This window comes from Urocitellus parryii, chromosome 8 (assembly GCF_045843805.1).
Source record: "Urocitellus parryii isolate mUroPar1 chromosome 8, mUroPar1.hap1, whole genome shotgun sequence".
Taxonomy (NCBI): Eukaryota; Metazoa; Chordata; class Mammalia; order Rodentia; family Sciuridae; genus Urocitellus; species Urocitellus parryii.
In genome coordinates, this window is record NC_135538.1 from 124,056,742 (window position 1) to 124,071,207 (window position 14,466).

At 33.9% G+C, this 14,466-nt stretch overlaps 1 protein-coding gene across 1 annotated transcript; it reads left to right on the top strand.

Moving 5' to 3' along the window:
- The first annotated feature begins 1,109 nt into the window (after positions 1-1,109).
- On the top strand, positions 1,110-2,460 carry LOC113178326 (olfactory receptor 14J1-like). Its single transcript, XM_077801524.1, has 2 exons — positions 1,110-2,017; positions 2,439-2,460. The coding sequence occupies exons 1-2, from the start codon at positions 1,110-1,112 to the stop codon at positions 2,458-2,460; spliced, it is 930 nt and encodes a 309-aa protein (XP_077657650.1).
- Positions 2,461-14,466: the final 12,006 nt, after the last annotated feature.

Sequence of the window (14,466 nt, forward strand, 5' to 3'; positions counted from 1 at the left end):
ATAGATTCTGTGAAAACTTTATCAACCTAACTACATGAATAAGATCATATATGAGTGCATTCTCAATAGCTCAGAGAATTGTGGGTTTTGGATCTTTGCTAATTTGACTAGAATAAAAGTTATACCTCATTGTTACTTTAAACTTATTTAATTAAAAACTAGGGTAGATAACTTTTCCTGAGAATATTGGTCATTTGATTTCTTTTTCTAAAATGCAGTAGAAAAATTTTTGCCTTTCATCACTTATAATTTTTTCAGATGATTTTATATATTTTATGATAAGGGCAATGACTGTATATCATAATTTTTACACAGATGCTATTAATATAACATGTATCTTTAACATTATTTTTCCAAAGAATGCATGGAGAAAGAAAAAATGTTAAGAATTTGTTCTCTTATATATGAAAAAATATTATGAAATTGCAATTAAAGAATCAGGTAGTACCAGTGGTGATATAAAAACAGATTATCAGGGCTGGGCTTGTGACTCATTGGTGGAGGGCTCGCCTGGCACATGTGAGGTACAGGGTTTGATCCTCAGCACCACATAAAAATAAATAAAGGCATTTGTGTCCATATACAACTAAAAAAATAAAAAAACAGATTATCACACATTGCATGCACAAATTAAAGTATACCATACTTCATAAAAATGTACAATTACTATGTTTCAATGAAAAAAATAAGATTTAAAATTAGGAAGATTACTGGGAAAAAACCAGATACCTCAAAAATGTCTCTAAAAATGTATTTGTGCTGTGCTCATATGAACTGAATGAAACCATTAGTGTGTATAAAACTTGGGTGCTGTATGTTCCATTAGTTCAATTATGCATTTTTCTTCCTTTGATTACAATGAGTGACACTAAATTATATTATCTATTTTACTAATCCTCCTTATGGCTGAGTCAAAACATTTAAAATTACTCTATGTAATTCTTAGTATGTAAAGCTATTTCATGCTTAAAATGGTGGGCTGATGGTCCAGTCTTCATGCTTCCATTTTGCCAAGTAAGTACACTAGATTCTTGAATAACAAACATTGTATTTTTAGGATTTTCCATTCTTCCTGCAGTCAGTATCGTTCTTAGAAATCAAGAAGGGAAATGGCTAATTTCACTACAATGAGTGGATTTCTTCTCATGGGTTTTTCTGGCAAGCCTGAAATAGAAATGCTATTTGCTGCTCTTTTCTTAGTCTTATACGTAGTGGCTCTAGTTGGCAATATTCTCATTATTAGCACCACTTCCATGGACCACAGTCTCTCCTCACCTATGTATTTCTTCTTGAAACATCTCTCCTTTCTGGATCTGTGCTACATTTCTGTGACAGTCCCAAGGTCCATTTGCAACTCTTTCATGCATAATGGCTATATTTCCCTCTGGGAATGCATATTGCAGTGTTTTGCATTCACTCTCTGTGGCTGTGCTGAGATGGCATTACTCACAATGATGACTCACAACCGATATGTGGCCATTTGCCTTCCACTGTGCTATGAAGTCATCATGGATATCAGTACCTGTGCTCATGGACTGTTAGCCGTCTGGGCCAGTGGAATCCTTGCTGGAGTCAGACACACAGCTGCTACTTTTTCCATCCACTTCTGTGGTGCCAACATCATTCATCAATTCTTCTGTGATGTCCCCCAGCTTCTGAAACTCTCTTGTTCCAATGAATATGTGGGTGAGCTTGGGGTTAGTGGCTTCTTGTCCTTGGTGGCATTTGCTTGCTTCATCTCTATTGGAGTTACCTACATGCATATATTCTCTACTGTGCTGAGGATACCATCTGCTGAGGGCAGAGCCAGAGCCTTTTCTACCTGCCTGCCCCACCTATCTGTTATCATATTATTCCTCTCAACTAGTGTTTTTGATTTTCTAAAGCCACATTCAGAGTCTCCAACTATGTCAGACTTTTTACTCACTGTTTTTTATACTGTTCTGTCCCCAACACTCAATCCAATAATCTATAGCCTGAGAAATAAGGCCATGAAGACAGCTCTAAAGAAGATTTTTGGAAGAAGAAAAGACTTCTTATTTTTCTGAATCACATCCATAAATTCATTTTGAGGGACAAATAAAAATTTATTAAGGAAAAAATAACATAACCAATCAAGAATTTATTATAGGGAGATTCATATTCACTTAAATTCATACAAATGGACTCTATGCAATAAAAACAGTGAGCACAGAGTTATGTGAATAAATTACTCTTACAAATACAGCTGATTAAATCTCACCAAACAAATCAAGGTGTGAGAAAAATTTCTTCCATTTTCAAGGAATTAATTGTTCTTCATCACTCATTTCTATCAGGGTAATGGAAACGTAGTTAATTTGAAATATCTTACTCATTTTTTCCTGAATTACACTAGAGTGGGAGCCACCTGATTCTCAATTTTCTCTGGTCTTGTAGGGGTTCACTACAGATCTATCAATGTCTCAGGATTTCAGTTAGCAAAACACAGTGCTCACCCTGGAACAGTCACATCATTTGCTCTGCCCCTTTGGATTCAATGGACTATTTTGCCACTTATGTGGATAATTTGATATTATGTGATAATTTGATCAAGCTCAGAAAATTAATTAATCAAAGAAAGAATCCGAACAAAATTAATAGAACAACACGTAATGAAAAAGAGACATAAATGAAAATGTATACAAATATAATTTTAGTGATTGAAATTTGGAACTCAAAGGATGGGTCAAATAGAAAAAAAAAATATATAAGACAAACAGTGAATTGAAAGGTCCAAAGATTTCACACAGAATAAGATAAAAGAAATAAATGTATGTCTTTTTAAAAAATCTGGAAAAGATTAGCAATTATAAGATTAACAAGAAGATTCAAAAAGTTATTCAATCAAAATCTCCAAAAAGATCTATTGCTCTATTTTCCCATGCTTTGAGGGACTGTGTTATAGGTGAAATTTAGAGAAATAACTTCTAAGAGTTTTTTCAGATTTTTTTTTTTAAAAAAGACACAGATCATCAGCTTCGAAAAGCACAACAAAAATCCGTCAGTACAACTAGGATGAACACACATGTGATTATATCATACTAAAACTATAGAATTATTAAACACAGAAATTTTTGAAAATCAAAATAGAACAAGATATTCTTAAAGAAATACAGCTTTATAGTCTAGAAGTTTTGTTATTTTGCCATACACATTTAGATCTATAATCCATTAGAAAATAACAACTGTGGGGACTGGGTTGTAGCTTACTGGTAGGGTGCTTGCCTAGCATGTGTAAGGCACTGGGTTTGATACCCGGCACCACATAAAATATAAAAACAAAATAAAGATATTGTGTCCATCTACAACTAAAAAAATATTAATAAATAAAATTAACAACTGTATCTTGTGAGAGGTAGATGTCACTGTTTGTTTTACTCAGTGATACCAAATTGAATTAATGTCACTAGAGAAATATCTTTTCCTCCAATGAACTGCAGTGGTACATTGTCATGAATTAGGTGACCCTATAATGTGAGTCTTTATGTTTTGTGTTCATATTTACAATATTGAGCTCTATTATTTACTGTAGCTATACAGTAGGGGTTTTTAAATATCTAGTACTATAAGTTTTCTAACTCTGTTTTTCCAGATTTTCTGGGCTACTATAGGTCTTCTAAATACACTTCTGAGTTTCAAAATTAATTTTATAATTTCCAAAAAATATCTACTAAAATTTTGACTGGCATTGCATTGAATCTATGATCTACATAGTGAAGATTTGTCTTCTTGAAAATATTTTATCTCCTCATCCATAAACAAGATTATTTTCTATGTTTATTTGCATCTTTAAAAATTCTCTCAGAAATTATATACAGTTTTGATGTAATTGTTTTATGCCTTTTTTTAGATTTCTTTATATGTAGTTGGTGTTATAATGTTGAAATTTAATTTTGCAGCCAATATTTAAATAGAGCATTTTGATTTTTATGTATTGACCTTATATTTGGTGATCTTATGAAATTTATTTATAAATGTTATCATATTTTTATAGATTTTTTAAAATTTCCATTATATATTACATAATCTATGAATAAAGAATTTCATTTTATCTTTTCCAGTTTCTAAAACTTGATTATCTTCCTTATTTTTGCACTGGCCAGAACTGTAAGCAAATATGAAAAGAAGTGGTGATAGTATTATTTTCACATCTTCCCAAGCTCAAGAGAAATATATGTCAAACATGCTTCAGGGATGCTACCAAAATGGTCCTCAGTTTTAGAGTATCTGGAATGGGCTCATGAATGTGCCCAAAGGAAAAAGAGTTGGCTTCAAATATCTGATATGAGCAGAGGAAAAGATACAGAGGCATGTCACTCTGCTACTTAATTATGACCATTCTCACTCTTCACATCTTCTTTCTCCCAGTTTCAACCACAAAGGAAGCAGAGGGAACCTAGAAACAGTGGGAAATAACATAGAAGTTGGAAGCTGGTAAGTATAGAAAATGTGGCAATAGGTCCTGCACACTCTAAAGCCCACCAACTCAGTATAGGTTTTAGTTAGTTAAAGAAAGATGATTTATTTTTCATGAAGATAAGGGATTTTGATTATGAAGTTGACTTAGTTATAATAACTGATAAAGTGATATTTTTCTTCTTACCAAAATAATTGTAGAAGTTTTGTAAAGATTAACTTAGGGACCCAGTAACATAGGAAATATTAATTCTACAGAATATTTTCAAACGTCCCAGTCCAGGAAGCATAGGGGTAGGAATGACAGTAGAATGAATCATACACAATTATCTTATGTGCACATATGATTACATGACCTATATAACTCTACATCATGTACAAACAGAAGAACAAGACGTTATACTCCATTTATGTATGATGTGTCAAAATGCATTCTACTGTCAATGTATACAAATTAGAACAAAATTTTTAAATGGCTGAATAAAAAAAATAAATGTCCCAGTCTATTGTCAAAACAGCTAAGATTACTGGACACTAACAGCTATGCATAGAACCCTTATAAAAACAGACCAGTGTAAAACCTAAAGAGGAAAATCTCAAAGAATATCCCACTGAAACCAAAATTCTACCTAGTTTTCCAAAGTCTCTGCCAAAAAAAAGCTGTCCTCTCCAAGAAGTAACCAGAATGAGAACTTATGGATTACTAGACCCTGGCTGACTACCTAGAAAACTCATGAACTCTCTAAACAGTGAAGGCAGTCTCCAAGCCTCTTGCATATTCAACAAGAGGTGAACACTTTTCTTGTTCAGGACACTTAAACACAACCTCTGACCAATCACTGGCTGAATACTAAACAGAACTGACCCAAAGTAAGATAAGATTTCAAGGTAAAAAGAAAAGCAGAACTTATCAGGAACATCAGAGATTTTACACAACCAGGTAGATAGAGTTTACTGAATTAGTCTGGGAGAGTTATTAAAGAATCAAACAAAAAACAGTAGCAAGTCATAGGGGGTTAGAGAGGATCAGCACCCAGAGTGCTACAACATAATATTTTAATATCCAGGTTCCAGCAACAACAACAAATGGAAAAAAACAGTGAATTATGACTCATCTTGAGAAAGGACAAAGAAACAGCAGGCAACAAAACCTGTCCATGAGTGTGCTCAGATGCTGAACTTAGAAGGTTGGGCTTAAACTTACTCATACTCATCCCATCCTCCATGCTTTGCTTCAAGGCTCAATAGAGGAGGTGAGCTTTATTTTGTCTAGGGCTATTAATCCTTCTTTAAATATTTTAGAATACAAGAAAAACTCATGCACATTCAGGTTCTAGGCAGATGATATTAATGACAGAGTGGATCAGGTCTGAGAAAACAATTGCAGTAATGTAATGATGGATGACCACCAACATTTAGCTAAGACCTGCATTCAGTTCCAAAAGAGTAGCAGAAACTTAGACAAACTTCAAGCACATACAGAATCTGAAGGAAACAACAACTGTTCAGTTCACTTGATCAATTTTCTGTGCATCAAGTCCCAGGACTGAAAAATATTGATAATCTTCAATAGGATCTGGATTTTTGTTTAGAGCCTATTCATTCTTAAAATGAGTTATTCATATAGAAAAGTAAACTGTTCATAAAGATGCCAGTTGCTCAATGTTTATACTGTGAACACATCTTGATTGAGAAATAAAAACACAGGGACACTCTAGAACATCCCTCAATTCATCTTCATATAATACTTTTACTTGTCCTCATGTAACCATTATTGTAATTTTAGAACTGTATACAAACACAATAATATATCACTTTTTTGTCTCTGCCTTCATTCACTCAACATTGTCTTTCTGAGATTTAATCAATATGGTGCTTCTACAGTAAATCACAAATTTTATAGCAGCATTGTATTTCTTTGTGTGAATATGCCATACCATATTTACCCATAATAGTATTTATAGGCATTTAAGTTTATCTAGGGTTACCATTTATGAGCAATGCTGCTATGAATATTTTTGCATATATGTTTTGGAAAATAAAAATGTAAGTATTGCTTTTGAAGAATGCTTAGCCATAAAATAAGTACACATATATTCAGATTTAGTAAATACCATTAACTCTGAAAATTGGTGTAAACACCTACACACCACAGGAGGTGTGAGAATCCCAAGTGCTCCACATCTGTACCCACACTCAATGTTCTGTGTTTTTTTTTTTATTAATTTTAGCCATCTGTTAGCATGTAGTGGATATCTCATTACAATTTAAACTTTGTACTCCCCTGATAACTAGTAAATTTGACCACATTGTTTTATTTATAAATCATTGGGAGATATTATGTATTATACTTCTTCAAGTATCCAGGTTTTTTCCAAATTGATTTCTAGAAAAACTTTATGTCAGATGTTTGTAAAATAAAAAGAAACATTCAAATACTTGTCCTAGGGAAGTATAAATTTGGGAAAAAGCAAGGGAAATTTTGTGAAAGCAATTGTAAAATCAATTCTACTTATTGCCCAAATTGAATTTATTCCAGAACCAAAATATGAGTAAGTATATTTCATCAAAATAAGAGAATCAAGGGAAACACTTAAATAATCATATCATTAAATCCAAAATCAAGTATTTGATAAAATTCAAGGTTCACAAAAATAATTAAATTTTTTTTGTAAACTATGAATAAAATGAAACATGGGCAATATGGGCAGTAGACAAAGGTAGGTTCTTTTAGACAAATTTGGCATTTCAGATCAATAAAAATGGTATTATTTATTAGATGCTACTATAATAATTAATCTTTCATGTGGAAAAGAAGACAGGTGACCACTATCACTCCATCCACAGACATTCTTGCCAGATGATTGTATATCCAATGATGAAAGAAAAAAGCTATATGTTCATAGCATCATCACTGTAATTATTTATTAAGTAATCAATAAGTTCTTGTAATCTCAAACCATAAGGGAATAGTTTGACTAATTTACCTATGCTGCAATTACTGAAAAGTTTTGTAACCTCCCTTGAGCTGAATTCCTATCCCTAGGAAATACCCTGCTGTTTCCTGGCATAGCATACTTCTTACTTGGAAAGTCTTCCTACTGTATGCACAACTGTTCCCATGCTGGTTTACACTCCTTTTATTAACTCTAATGTCTTTCTTTAATTCATTCAGATTCCACCCCCTCTCCCCCTCTCTCTACCTCTACATCTACCTCTACCTCTCCCTCTTTCTTGCTGATTTGCATATGCTCCTGGGTTTCTGTCAAACACCCCACACTCAATGCCTGCCAGGCTAAAATCTCTTCCTGCTCCAAATGAGTCCCAAAGTGTCTGAAAATATTTTCCTTCTCAGTGGTTCACAGTGCTCACTTATTATTTTTATTCTATTTAGAATTTATAATAATAGTGGCTATATTACTTTTACTACTGATAATGATTCCTTGGGCTTTCTTTCTTTTTTTCCTTGAATCATCTTACCTGCAATTTACCAATTTTACTAAATTCTTTCAAAATTGTACTTTTTGCCTTATCAATTTTCTCAGTTATAAACTCTTTTCTCTTTACTTTCTATCTTATATTTGTGGCCTGAAACCAGGTGACAAATATTTCAATTGTTGGAATGGGATACTTTACTGGAAAAGTCACCTCACTTACCATCTGAAAATGACCCGAAAAATCAGGTGTCATTCTAAAGCTTCTCTCCAGGAGCATGGAAAGAGCCATGCCCTTGGTATGGGCAGTAGACATAAAAGAATAATGTTTCTTCTGATTTAATAGTACTCCTTGAGGAAAATCACCAGCAATAGACCACTAAGTGTTGAGCTTTGCTACGTGCCACACACTTGTCAGGCCTGTTATGGGTGTTGTCCTCACTCCTCATACTGGGATCATGAAATTGGCACTGTTGCTCCAACTCTATAGATTTGTAAATTAGGGAACCCACTTCAGGAGTTAGAACTAGGTTGGTATGACTCTGGTGCCCAAGACCGTATACAAAACAAGATATTCTTCTAGAACTCATAGTAATGTCCAGCCTCCTTCACATAATATACAAATCCCTAAGCAATTTGGTTTATTTCATTCTTCTAAGCATATCCCCTATAATTTCTGATTATATTCTTTTTCCCTAACTATAACAAAGTATTTAAATTTGAGTTTAAATAGAATAATTCTCTTTTTCTCATACATTTATGAATTAATACTACATGGCATGGCAGTTCAGAGGAGAAAAAGTTATTACTGAATGAGGACATCTTTGTGGAATAGGTGAGATTTCATTTTGGCTTTGAGAAGTTGTCATGGTATAAAGTGCTAAGGTTAATAAAAATAAAATGTTCAGAAATTGCTGCTTAAATAATAGGATAAATGAGAGCATAATGAGGAGATAAAAGACAAATTCAATCAAGATGGTGGAAAACCTGAGATATTGTGCTACTTTAGAATTTATTCTGTAATGATTTAAGAGGCATTTAATATTAGAATATCATAGCCATAAATAGAGTTTAATTTTTCTAGAACAATCAAAGTGTTCATTGAAAAAAAATAAGTCATCAAGATAATAGTTTGCAAATTTAAAAATACAGTCTCAGGTACCAACATTTTAAGTGCATCGGAATCTAGAAGTAGACCCACAAGGAGTCCATGGGCCAGGTATGAAAGGCTGTAAGGCAGAAAATACACTGCACATTTGAGGACATTCACAATCATTAAATTATAGTTTTCCCTCTAAACCAAAGATGCACTAAAACCCATTCCTGCCCAGAGCTATATATTTTCAATCTTTGTTAGGGGCAAGATAAAGGATCTTATCTTGGGCAGTGCCAATGTGAATGTGATGGATGAAATGGGTTAAGAAAACACTAGAGATAGTTTGGAGAAGAGTTTCTTATGTCTGCAAGGGTAAGAGAAATCAAGTAAATTAGGAACTATCGTTACCATTCTTGTACAGTGGAGGAAGCTGTGAATTGGCATAGTATAGGTATGTATTAAATACTATCGTAGTTAATTAGCTTCATAGGCCTGGGCTTTGAACCCAAGCACTGTGACTCAAAATTTCAACAGTATTTTTTAGAGCACAGATTCCAAAGTCAAAATTGGTACTGACGTGCAAATCGGTGCTGATACAAAAAAGTGTAAAGAAAGATTTTGACTGGCTTTAGTGTTTCTAGTAAATAACAAATTAAATACAATGCAGTATAAAATACAAAACATCAAACACAACTAATGAAGCACATGTTGAGAATGATAGAAGTTGTGTGTGAAGACTATGGAGATAGCTGAACACAATTATGTTTTTGAAGAGTATTTTTAAAAATTGTTAAGACTCACTCAGCAATTACCAGTGCCATGAATGACTTTCAGACATTTTGCATGAGTTAATTTATTTAATCCGTACTGGGTATGTAAGACCTGATTGAATTGAGAAAATAAGTAAAGGGCATGGAGAATCATGAATGGCAAGAGTGTAAAACAAAGCTTTAAACCAAGGCAGTGTGGCTCCCCAGTCCACATGTTCAACAACCACAAAGACACTGGGGAAAGCAAGCAAATGTTAAATAGAATTGAATGCAAGCTTTTGCCAAGAGGAGTCCAAATCAAGCCGAAACTACATTACATTAATAGTTACTATTTCATTAAGTTGTTTAGTAATTATTTATAACAATTATTTTAATTATTACTTGTTAAATAATAATGCATTCTCAGTAGCAGTTTAAGGATATTCATAGATCTGGTCCTTTATGCCAAAAAAATCCCCACTTTTTGAAGTTTGGTTTTGTTATATTTTTTTCCTTGAAAGAACTGAGACAATTATATACAAAATGTTTGCAACAACGTTATAAGAGAATTCTTCTTAAAAGGAAATACTACAATAATTTCTTCAACTAATATATATTTTTCAACTTTTTAAAATTAAATATTATTTTAATTCCATAATCATGTTTGCAAGCAAATATGTATTTATGCGTGGGGAAAGTTTTCCACTCTTTCTATATACTTCAACCTTTAAATATACTTAATGAGAGAGTTTGTGAAAATATTTGTGACACATATGTGAGTTTTCATGTGCTACAGAAGTTGAATCTAAATGTTCTTTTTTGAGACAATGTGGGCCACAAAGTATTTAGTAAATGCAGCCACACATGCACTGCACATTGGGGAATGGTTATTTAATATTATGTCTCTTCAATAAATTTTCAGCACAAAACGTCCATTAGAAATGTTGCTCTCTCCTCAGCGGTCTCCTCAAGGTGCCACATCAAGGAAGCCACAGGGTGATGGTGCTTTGGATCAGAGTGTTTCTCACTCCACTTATCCAGGCTATTCCTGCCAGGGCCTTTCAGAATGATGGGTGTATGACAGTCATGTAGTTGAGAGGTCTGCAGACAGCCACATAGTGGTCAAATGCCATGATAGTAAGGAGAACACACTCTGTGGAACCTAAGGAGAGGGACACGTTGATGTGGTGGTCTTGGCTGGTTTCCTCAGGTTCCACAACAGGTCGGGCATGATGCTGGTAGTGAAGGCAAGGTCAAGAAAGGAGAGATTAGTGAGGAAAATGTACATAGGTGTGTGGAGTTTGGAATCCAGGCTGGAGACCAGGATGATGGTTGTGTTGCCCACAAGGGCCAGAAGATAGGATATCAAAACTACCACGAAAAGGATGATTTCCAACTGGGGCTGGTCTGAAAATCCAAGCAAATAAAACCTCCTTCAGAGGTTTCATTGTTTTCTTCCATCTTTCAAAGGTGAAAGAAAAAAAAATAGAAGTTCAATCCAAAGAAGTATCATTATTGCTATTTACCTACAATATTTGAGAAAAAATCTTAGGTAAGATTCTTTTCTTTTTTTTTTTTTTTGAATTTTAACATTTATTTATTTTCTTAGTTCTTGGCAGACACAACATCTTTTTTTTTTTTTTGTTGGTATGTGGTGCTGCTGAGGATCGAACCCGGGCCGCACGCATGCTAGGCGAGCGCGCTACCGCTTGAGCCACATCCCCAGCCCCTTAGGTAAGATTCTTAACCAGCGAAATTACACAAAGAAGAAAAGATATAATTATTAAAAGACATTTAGGAATGTCTTTTAATGCAAAGGCATTTTTGTGTCATTTTTCGGTCACATTAACTATTTGACACCTCCTCTTTTTTTGCACGAACTGTCTCTTCCCCCAATTGTCAAAAGTTATTATTAAAGACAATCTACTTAAGAAAAGCTTCCATGTGGTTGCAGTGACAAAAATCTGACTAACATACCACTCAAACCTGATAATTACAGCTTAGAGGAGGAAAAGTTTATTTTGAGCTTACGCTTTCAGAAATTCAGTCCACAGTCAGCCAACTCCATGTTTCTAGGCTTGAGTTGATGTGGAACATCATGGAAGAAGGGCATGGTGGAGGAAACTTGCTACTTCATGGTGTCTGGGATACAGAAAGAGAGAGAGAGAGAGAGAGAGAGAGAGAGAGAGAGAGAGAGAGAGAGAGAGAGAGAGAAAGAGAGAAGCCAGGGGGACAAGATATAATCTTAAAGAGCACTTCAACAGTGACCCACCTTCAGCCATACCCCTTGTACTTAAGAGTTACCACCCAGTACACTGGACCTTTCAGTGATTCATTCATAAAATAGATTAGGCTACATTTCTAATAATCTAATCATCTCACCTCTAAATGTTTCCGAATTAACACAGGAGCTTTTGGAAAACTCTTTATATCCAAACCATAACAGTGGCTATTTAAGTGGGAGGGGAGTAACAGGTGAATGCTGAAACTAATTTTAAGCTATCATTGAGTGGATTATTAGTAATCATTGTTCATAGTAATAGAAATTGCAATACAAAAAATAGTGGATAACAGTGAAGAATATGATTAGGAAAATAACTGGAATGCATTTTGTGTCTTTTTTTGTCTCACAGACAAGGTTAATGATGATGATGATTTTTACATTGAATTAAATGATCTGAGTGATATGGGGTTAGACTTAGGTGTAAATATAGAAATAAACTAAATATGGCTACATTTTCTTTAATAACATACTTAGGAGTGCTTACAAAAAATCCTTTGCTTCTTAAAAATGATGAAAACATAGGTCATATATACATATGAAAAAACACAGGTACAAAATCTCAGATGTGCACTCATTTGTTGAGACAGATAACCATGAGATATTTTTATAAAAATAAGGGGAAACTATAACCAATTCCTTTAAAGACAAGGTGCTGGCATTTTTAAATCAATCATGAGAAGGCAAATCATATCTTGTTCAACTCACTTTAAATTGCTCTGCTTAATAAATAAAAGGAGATTGGATCATAGTACAATCCTCCGTGCCTCTTCACTTACTATTTTTTATGATGTTATTCTTTGTGCTCCCAAATTTTCTACTCTCATGGTAGCATCTTCTTGAATCATTTACTTTTAGGAATAATTAAGGATCAGTTTTTTGTAAAGAATTGTAAAGAATTCTACTCAGCAAGCCTGAATAATATGCTATATAGAGTCCCACATTCTGCATATTCCTAATGCAGCTTAACACAAAATGATAATTTGTCTCAGACTGGTATGTTTTTAGTTTTAGTTACTAAAGTAGCTGATTCAATAGTTTAAACAAATGCTTAGCTCTAATAGAAGCATAAGTTTTTCCTATTGCCTTAAGAAAATAACACAATGTACATATTTTTAAAAACTTTAGAATCATCTTAAATTTGAACTCTTTCAGAATGTAATGTTCTCTTAAATATGCGTTTATTCATAAGCATAAATCCAGGCATTACCAATTTTCTAGTATTTTAAAATCACATAATTTGATAGGATGTTTAGAAGCAACTTTAGAGATAAAATTTTAGTTTGTATCCTTTTTAAGATTTATATATATATATATATATATATATATATAGATAGATAGATAGATAGAGAGAGAGAGAGAGAGAGAGAGAATTTTTTAATATTTATTTTTCAGTTTTCGGTGGACACAACATCTTTATTTTATTTCATGTGGTTCTGGGGCTCGAACCCTGCTCCCCATGCATGCCAGGCAAGCACGCTACCGCTTGAGCCACATCCCCAGCCCCCTTCAGTGGATTTTATCCTCCACATATTCCTAACAATCCAGCCATAGGATAAGCCCCAAAGGTGTGAGCACATAGAGGACAGTAACTATGGAGAGCTCTTATTTCGAGAAGGTTGTTTCCACACAAGCAATTTTAATCAGTGCAGGCTCCTCCCACATAAAATCATCCACCCTGTGGTGGCTGCAGAGAAGCTGTTGGAAAAAAAAAAGGTGGTCTGAACTGTGGACTCCACAAAACCACTTGTCCAGGACACAACTACTAGTTACTGGAGAAGCTTTGGGTACATGATAACTTCATAATGGAGAGGTCTACAGAGAGCATTGAAATGGTCATAGGCCATAACAGTCAGGAGGACACACTCTGTAGAGCCCAATCCCAGAGCAATGTATAACTGATGGTCTTCTCAGGGCCCTTGATATTATAAAGCATCTGTGATACAATACTGGTAATAAAACAGAGGTTCAAGAAGGAGAGATTGTAGAGGAAGAAATACATGGGTGTGTGGAGTTTGAGGTTCAAGTGTGAAACAAGTATTATTGCTGTGTTCCCCAGCAGAGTCAAAATGTAGATAACAGAGATGACAAGAACAAGAACCATCTCCAGTTGAGGTTGGTCAGAAAATCCCAGTAAGATAAAATCTGCAGGGTTGCTAAAATTTATTCCTTTTATTGTTCTCAATTGTGAGTTATCTTTCTTAATAATTTCTATTTTATTCCTGTGGGAATAAAAAACCTATACTGTAACCAATAAAAAATAGTGAACAAAAACTTGAGCATTTCATTACTGGAATTATATACAAAGAAACAATATACACATATAAAATAATGTAATAATAAACTGTGTTGTTAAATAGAATAGGAGAAAAATGCATATCATGAACATCCCAAATACAAACATAAAATAAACATTAGAATCATACAGCAAAACAGGGTTGAGATATATGCTGAACTACCTGAAAATGA

Excerpts from the sequence above, each read along its gene's own strand:
- LOC113178326 (XM_077801524.1), top strand. The coding sequence starts at position 1,110 with ATGGCTAATTTCACTACAATGAGTGGATTTCTTCTCATGGGTTTTTCT. Across the intron at positions 2,018-2,438 it reads ACAGCTCTAAAGAAGATTTT|AATGTCTCAGGATTTCAGTT; the intron begins TGGAAGAAGAAA and ends TACAGATCTATC.